The sequence below is a fragment of the Gekko japonicus genome, unplaced genomic scaffold (genome assembly GCF_001447785.1).
Source record: "Gekko japonicus isolate JY-2015 unplaced genomic scaffold, Gekko_japonicus_V1.1 scaffold517, whole genome shotgun sequence".
In the NCBI taxonomy this organism is placed as follows: domain Eukaryota; kingdom Metazoa; phylum Chordata; class Lepidosauria; order Squamata; family Gekkonidae; genus Gekko; species Gekko japonicus.
Genome location: NW_015167548.1, coordinates 288,976 through 297,398, shown reverse-complemented (window position 1 = coordinate 297,398; position 8,423 = coordinate 288,976). Strand labels below are relative to the sequence as shown.

The 8,423-nt window shown below is 54.2% G+C and overlaps 1 protein-coding gene across 2 annotated transcripts in view; it reads left to right on the top strand.

The window, feature by feature from the left end:
- The window catches only part of PITX2 (paired-like homeodomain 2), a 30,090-nt gene that overhangs the window by 20,126 nt on the left and 1,541 nt on the right, over positions 1-8,423 (top strand). The window contains exons 1-2 of one of the 2 annotated variants that reach the window (XM_015413657.1): positions 3,508-4,188; positions 6,049-6,254. In XM_015413657.1, the coding sequence (XP_015269143.1) occupies positions 3,933-4,188; positions 6,049-6,254 (462 nt within the window). In that variant the 5' untranslated portion in view covers positions 3,508-3,932. Of the gene's footprint in view, positions 1-3,507; positions 4,189-6,048; positions 6,255-8,423 lie in introns of those variants that run through there. The other variant, XM_015413658.1, reaches the window with a different exon arrangement.

Sequence of the window (8,423 nt, the reverse complement as noted above, 5' to 3'; positions counted from 1 at the left end):
TGGAGTTGGGGTTCAAGCGCAGCTGCCCAGCGTCTTGCCTGCCCGTTTTGCGCAGAGATGCTCCAGCCCATTGGAACCCACGGGTCCCTAGGCGGTGGTAACTCCGCAGAGAGTTGCGCTTTCACCAACAGTGAGCCGAGAAGGGACAGCGGTTACGACGGATTCCTTAACCCGGGTATAGAGTCGCGATCTTTCGGAGGTGCCCGGAGAATCCCTCTCACGCACACGCCCTCCTTCCCCCTCTTCTGCTCCTTCCTCGCCATTTTGCTTCGGATAAAAAATCCCCCCTCCTTGGCGAAGACTGCCGCCTGGCTGTTTTCCTCCGGTAACTGCCTCGGTCGCCTGGGAATGGCCCTGGGGATTTACGCGGAGTATGGACCTACTGGAAGCCCCGGGAGGTGCGCAAGAAGCCGAGAGATGCTTAGTAAACAATTTGTACCGAAAGGCGCAGGGCTCTTATTGACTTCCTTATAGGTCACCCGCTGCCGGTGCGGAGGGGGAAACTATTTATTTGACACATATTCTTTATGACCTTGGGGGAATTAGAGGAAATTCAATCAGAAAACGGCTAGAATCGTTTTAAACCCCCCTATTTAAAAGATTTAAGCAAATCAGAGATTTATCAGATTAAAATCCACTACAAAACGCGGGAGCGCCGTCGCCGTCGAAAGGCAGTGGGGTCTACGGAGTGGAGTTTTTTTGCGTCTTTGCCAAATCTCCGGGATAAAGCCGCGTCATTTAAACAGCGGAGAATGAGCAGAATGTAAATTAAGATGACCTTCTTTACCAACTGACTGCGAAAGTAATGGGTTGAGTTTGGTGAGAAGGCAGAGAGACTGGAAGAGAGGAGGCGCAGGCAGGACTTCTGACACGCCGTCACCAGCCGGGAAGAGGGGGGGCAGAGGGGGGCAGAGGGGGGCTTGGGTTTAAGGGGAGCCCCTCAGAGTTCAGATGTTTTCTGGGGCATTCACACAATCACGTCGCTCAAGGTTATTTTTCTCTTAGGAAGGCCGGAGTCCCACTAATGGTGCCGGCAGTCTGGATCGTTAAGGAAAGGCAAGAGGCGAATTTTCCAAGCTTTTCATCACATGCTTCTACTCTGGAGTAGAAGGCGGAGCCGGGGAGAGGTAGCCATTATGGCTCAGCTGAATTGGGAAGACAGCCTAAAATCTCCTGATGCTAAAATAGACCAGGAGAAGAAAACAAAGTAACCCCTGGCATTGAGTACTTTATTTTTCAGTTCACTTAATTTATAGCCCACCTTTCTCTCCGCAACTCAAGACAGATTTCTCGGCGTAAATCAATGCAAACTGTTAATGAGACATCGGCTAAAGGGCGGACTAGGACGGTAGCAGTCTGTTGGTACAGGATCCCGCCTATTTCCCTCAATTGGCTGGTGACAAACAACAACTGCGTGATACTCTCGGTACTTAGGATCCTGGGTTAGTCTTCTGTCAATAAAGCTTCTCTCTGGCTGCGATCACACAAACTAAGTAATCCACTGTCGATCCACTTTCCAACTGGACCTTACTGTGGCTGCAGTCACACACACTAAATAATCCACTTTCAGTGCACTTTCCAACTGTGTGAACTGGCAAGATCCAGTTGGAAAACGCATTGAAAGTAGATTATTTCGTATGTGGGATCGCAGCCTCTGTCTCACTCGCTCTTTCTCTCCGGGCTCCCTTGTCTGGCAGGCAGCTCCCCCAGCACCCCCATTATTAACGCCACGCTTTAAACACAAAAAGCAACCCCCTTCCCGCGGGCTAAAGAATCACCCCCGCTTCAAAGGAAGGGCTGGTCAGCAATCAGTATGTATGTTAAAAGTGCAGTAATCGAAGATTGATATTCCTTTATTACTTTCGGCGAAAACACAAGCCACAACTCGGGAAGGATGTAGGTAGATCGATTACAGTCCTTTTTTGCGTCACGTCAAAACCATGACGTTATGAGTACCGGAGACATAACTCAGGGAGGGGAAAGGAACTGACACGTTTCCCTTGCTGGTGACGCTTCACTAAAGAATCCACTCGACAGCCTTTTGCTGGCAACTTCGTTCCGTTGATTCCAGCGCGTCTTGGGTCCCAGTAAGCCCTCCGCTCTGTGCCTTCACCTGTGGGTAAATTCCAACGAAATCCAAGGGACTTCCTCTTTTTTTGATCCGGCTGTACATTTGCTTAACGTTGATTTAGAGCGCAATGCTTGCTTGTCTACTCAGAAGTAAATCCCACTGCTTTCAATGGGGCGCACTCCCAGGAAGAATAGCAGCATGTTATCAAACCAAAGATAGTACCTTGATTTGTAGGGATTTTCCAGATCCCTTGGACAGGTCTGAATAAACGTCGTAAATGATAACGAAGGCTGTAACTTTTTTTAAAAAAAAGCATTTGGAGGAATTACTCTTAACTAGAATACCAGAAGTACTTTGAAGTATTAAACTAGCAAACTAAGACCTTAGATTTTTGTTTCAGTACAGCTGAAAATTTATGGTACAGACAACACAATCCCGTACATTTTTACGGGAAGTCCGGTAAACCACCCACCCCAGTTCTGTGAGATTTATTTCCAAATAAAGAAGACTTCCGTACAAATTAATTTGGGATTGGAAAGTCAAAGGTCTGAACTGCAAACTGCACACATATTGGTGTGTGCGTGTGTTATCTACCGGTCTATCAAAATATCTGATTTATTTTAGAGGCGCAGACATTCACCTTTACAAAAGCGTTCGATTAAGACCGTTTTCAACGATATCGGCAGCGAAGGTAATTCTTAAGCACTCTTTTTTCTTGGTAAAGAGTCATTTAAACAGGCGTGGACTTTAAAAACACAATAGAGCAAGACGCACTTTCCCCAAAGGGTCGCCCCCCCCCCCGTTTTTATCTGCAGCGTCTTTCCTTAAAATTCTCCTTCTCTTCTGTCTGACTGCAGTAAGGAGCCCGGGATCGCAGCAACAATTCTCGTAGCGGCGTTTCTCTTTCCGCTAAACTAACCTGCCGGCTGGCGCTGCAGAAACCAGTCCGCACGGGCGGGAGGGGGGGGCGGGGGCGACGGTGTTTGATTTGGGAATTTCCTCGCGGGTAATGGGGGGACCTGTCAAAATTCTTTGAGGCGAAATGTGGATGCCTTTCAAACCCATGCAATAGGAAAGCATGCTGCAAAACGACGTGAAGCAGAAAACATAACATATAAAACGACAGGAAGCCGTGCCCGGATCCTGTATGTCATCTTCCCCCGCTCTCTCCCCTGAGACGCGAGCTTCGGAGCGCAGAAGCCCTGACTGGCAAAAAATCGACTTTCCCGTCGCCCTGCCCCGGCGCGCTGATAGGCTGGCCGTGCTCTCGCCTGCGCCTAGGCGTCGCGCCTCCTGATTGGCTGGGCGCCGCGTCACTCGGGCCCTGAGCAGCGAGTCGGGCGGGCGGGCGAGGCGGGAGGGAGGGGAGAGGAGGGGGCCGGCCGATATCCCTGCCCCGGGAAGGCCGCCTCTGGGTTTAAGATGTTAGGCGGACCGGGAAGCGGCGGAGCTGCGCGGGTCCGGGGCTCGCTGGGGCGCACAGCTGCGCGGGAGACGGAGCGCCGCTGAGAGGGGCTGCTGCGCCGCTTCTGCTGCTGCCGCCGCTTGTGGATCTAACTGGTGGCGGCGGCGGCGGCGCTTCTGCTTCATGCCCGGCGAGGGTCGCCGGGGGGATCTACGTCGGAGGCTGCCGCCGCTCTGCCTGCCGGCCGCAGAGGCTCATGCGGGGGGCCCCGTCGGGAGCAGGGAGGGCGGGGGAGAGGCCGCTGCGCCCTGAGCCTTCCTCGGGACTGGCTGCTGCGGGGAGGCCGCGGGACGCCAGCGGGGCTCTCTCGCCCGCCGCCGACGCTCGGCCAGCCTTAGGAGTCCCCGGAGGGGCCGCCCCCAGCCGGTCGGGCTGGCCCCAGCGCTGGGCTCCCCGATGAACTGCCTGAAAGAGCCGCTGAGCCTGGAGCGCTTAGGAGCCGGGAACCCGCTGTGCTCCACCTCCCCTTCCTCCTCCTCCTCCTCCTCCTCCTCGTCGTCGTCGTCCTCCTCTTGCCACTACCACCAGCCGCCGCCGGCCCTGGTCATGGCTTCGGCCCTGACCCCCGGACAGCCGCGGTCGGCCTTGGAGTCTGCCAAACACCGGCTGGAGGTGCACACCATCTCCGACACCTCCAGCCCCGAGGCCGCAGGTAAGGAGCCCGGCCCAGTTCTGATGACGGGCCTTCCTCTCCCCCGTGTCGCCTCTCCGCCCCACGCCCGCTTATTGCTCCCCAGGTAAGAACTGGGAGCACGGGGGTCCCGATCCCGAGAAGGGAAGGGCAGGGGACTCTTCTACCTTTTCAGGTGAATGCAAACGTGTCTGCTTCTGGAAGGAGACGCTGGAGCGTTCCTTGAAAAAGGTAGACCTCTTCGCCTTGCTTCCCGGGAACAAGGTGTTTGCGAGGGACAGAGCTCAGCTGTCCAAGCTGACAATTGTGACCGTGATGTAGCCGAGCGCCATCTCAGTAAAAGAGCAGCCCGGATGTGCTAGTTGTAAGCCATAAGCCTTTCGTTTGATGTAAATACATGGCACGACCCAAAGGATCCTCAGAGCCACAGATCAGGTAGACTGAAATACAGGGGATCGGTTTAAGTACATTTGGGTTCCGAGAGACCAGAGCTGTTCTTACCTGTGGTGCCCCACTGAGCGCAGTGAGACTTACAGGTTTGCATAGATTTCGGCTCTTAGGTTGCGCTCCAACACACGACTACCTGGGACTGTCCCAACTAACTGGGTGGGGCATACTTCCTTGTAAGCAGAGGAAGGGATCGGCTACATATCGGCTTCAGTCCAAGTACTTCGGCTCCATTAAGGTGTGGATCGGTATGCTAGTTTCTCACTGAGCCCAATCCCACCCATGGCTACTCGGAAGCCAATGTCATTTGCCCGCAACTAAAGGTGTTCAGGGGTGACCTGTCTCTATGTCTTCCTAGGCATGTACGCTCTAGCAATCGTTATAGAAACAAGCCGTTTTTGAAAACAGGCCGCCTGAGTGAATCATTAGCTTTCCGGGTCTATTCACACACTTCTGAGGTGGTATCCGTATAAGTGAAAGGCGGCCAGTTTAGCGTCTAATAATAACAACAGTGTGATTTCTGGGTGCTCTGCCTGGTGTGGAGCACAGCTGTGGGGCAAGTCTAGATACGCAAGAACGAGGCAGTTTAATAACAATCCCAGTTGCTGTCTTAATATGTATTTCTGATTATATTCTGGATGCCAGCAAAGCTGTGCGTGGAGGCAGACGCCTCTGTGCCCCTGTTAATACATGGTCCGTCACCGGAGTCGGCAGAGTCGGGCCGCCTGTCATGTCTAACCAACCGTATATAAATATGTATTTCACTGTAATGGAAACGCAAGGCTTCGGGGCGAGCCTGCATCCCTTTTGCGCGAGTATCCTACAATCAGAGGCTCAGATTTTCAGCGTGTTTAGGGACCCGAGCTGAATATTTGCCTGCATTTCTGGATCAGGCGTCCTTGAAGCCAGGAGCTTCCATATGTACTATAGGGCAGGTCTGGGATCATCCGGGGCTTTAATCGCGTATGTTCCCCGGAGGAAGCCGATTTGCATCTTCACGGTCTCTCCATTTACTCGGGAGAAAGCGCCATTAAAGTGCCTTGGAAAGTGCCCCCCCCCCCGACGTTGAGTGGCACTTGATAATCAGTGGGATTTCTTTGGGTTTTCGTATGAACCCCGGACACCAGTCCCCCTGGTTCCAAAGGAGCGTCTGTTTAGGATCTCCGTCTCGGGTTGGGACTTCAACCTTCCACTCTTAAATATATTGCTTTTGGAGGTGAGTCCCGCCGGTTTAAATGGCGTGGGGTGACTCCGGAGTGAAGCGCGCTTGGAACCGCGGTCTCCGACCGCCTCGGTAACTCCTCCGGCTCAACCGGGTTGTGAAGAGCGCCGTTGTCTGCCGGGAGAGATTGTTTGAGCTGATCCAGCGACCCGGCGCCCTCCTCCCCCCCCTTCTTCAGCTGCTGATTCGGCGCCTCTCCCTTCCCTTTGCAGAGAAAGACAAAAGCCAGCCGAGCAAGAACGACGACGCGGGGCCCGAGGATCCGTCCAAGAAGAAGCGGCAGCGGCGGCAGCGGACTCATTTCACCAGCCAGCAGCTGCAGGAGCTGGAGGCCACTTTCCAAAGGAACCGCTACCCGGACATGTCTACTCGCGAGGAGATCGCCGTGTGGACCAACCTCACTGAGGCCCGAGTCCGGGTAAGCCCCGAGACGCGCTTGGCCCGCCGGGGCTGAGGGGGGGGGAGGGGAGGGGAGGGGTCTGGCGAAGGGATCTCGGCTGGCAACAGCGCAGCCGCTTTCGCTTTCCCCTCCTTGGCCTCCGCGGAGGGAGGCAGCCGTTGGGCCGCCGCGCTCCCTGTCAGGCCGAGACAGCTCGCCGGATGACAGATGGCCCCGGCCGGGCAGCGCGTTCTTGAACGCGGGGCGGAGGGGGACCCGGGCCAAGAAGAGAACCGCGCCGGGCAAGCTCCGACGTGCGCGCAGCAACAGAGGCGAGGCACCGCGGGCCTCTTGACTCGGGCCCAGGCACACACGACGTGCCCGTCCCTGCAGGCTTCGCCTCTCTCTTCCGCTCCCCTCCTCTCCCCCCCCTGCATTTCACAACTACGGTAGTCCCCCCCCCCTTCCCGTCTTAGATTTATGGCTCCTCGTGGCTCTATCCGAGTGCCACAAACCCAGCGGGCCCTTTGAGCGTCAGGCTCTTGCAATGCTGGCTCGAAACTCCGGTTGCAATCCTGGTGAACAGGCGTCCTTTGCAGCGAAGTCCCTTCCAAGGAACGGGCCAACTTTCGAGTAAGGCCGCGATCCTCGGTGTAGGGACTGAGATGGAATCCAGCGCGCTTTGTTTCCGAGGAAATGTGTTTTCTGCTGGGTCAGCGGTTATAATCGGCAAGAATGGAACTTTAGAGTAACCTTATTTAATGCAAAAAGGCTGCTCCGGAGTAAGGCTAGAGACCTTCCACTCAAATCCTACACGTTTAGCCGGGAAGGAAGTTTCAGTGAAGCGGGTGAAGCGCGATAGGTTTTCTCAGATTGTTGTTTGTTTTATTTTTACTTTCCATTTGGAAAAAAAGCCGCTCTCTTTTTTTCAACGTTTCCCATTTAAACCACGAACTTACGAATGTGATGTGGGAGACTGCAGCAAAGTTCCCCTAGAACTATTTATTTTTACTCGGAAGTAAACCCCACCGAGTTCAGTGATGCTTACTTCCAAGAAAATGTGTATGGGAATGAAGAATAAGGAAACCGTGCTGCTGAAACACGTTTACTTGGAAGCAAGTTCCACCGATACCGCCAGCTCTTACTCCCAAGTAAAAGCCGTTGTTATGACCGAGGGAAAAATACACTTCGGTGCGGCAGGAAGGCCATGTATACATTTTGAAAGCATGCCGTTGTCTGGGATTAAATTCCATCGACGTGGAACGCTTTTAATTTGTAAAATCGCTTTTGCTACAATAAGGTAGAACAAAGCAAACAACCCCCCAAGATTTTTTAATTAAAAAACCCAAGAGTCGTAGATTTGGGGCTCAGCTGTGTTGTGGCAACACGCAAAAAATAATTAAAAAGACAGAGGCCTTGTCTGCTATTAAATTGGTTGGGAGGGCCGTCCGGGCCATAACCAATTTAAACCGAAAGGTTTGGGCCGCTGCCGATTTAGTCTTCTGCCCGACCCAAGCGCAGGAGGGCTCGATCCTCAAACCGATCTAACTCCCCAACGCTCCTACCTTGAAGGCCATTCCCGTGAAATCAGTCCGCCAGGCTTCTGAGGACAGGCCACTTGAATTAAAGAGTCCGGGTAGGGGGGGTTAGAGTTCAGTCCTGTGGGTGTTTACTCCCAACTCCAGTGGGGCTCGCCCCCAAGCAAGGGTGTCGACTCAGCTGGGCAGTGGATCAGGCGCTGAGTCCAAAGGAAAACAATGGAAGCTCAGCCGCTGGTCCTTTAGTTGAACGGCGCAGGAGGCTTGCAAGAAGACAAAGGCAAAAGGAGCGGCAAAAACCCCCTGCCCCCCCCCCCGCCTTAAAAACCGGGGGGGTTCTTTCTCTTTTTGGTAACATAAAAGAATCCCTCCTGGCATGTCTTCACTCCGAAGAGAAAGCAAGATACCCCGTTTTTAAAAAAGGCTAAGGCTGGTGGGAGAAGGGCGGGCGGAAGGAGGCCCGGCCTTTCAGGTTTCTCTTTTCTAAATAAAATTTAAAAACTGCCTGGCTGGCGGACGCAGCGGCGGGCTATTCCTCCCCGGCCCTCCAGTCTGTCTGACCCCTGCGAGCGGGACCAGCGATTCTTCCTGGAGGTTGTGGGGACAACGTGGAGGACGCCGCCTCCCCCCCCCCCCCCCCGGGGGAAGCCCCCTTTGGTCTGGGGGGGGG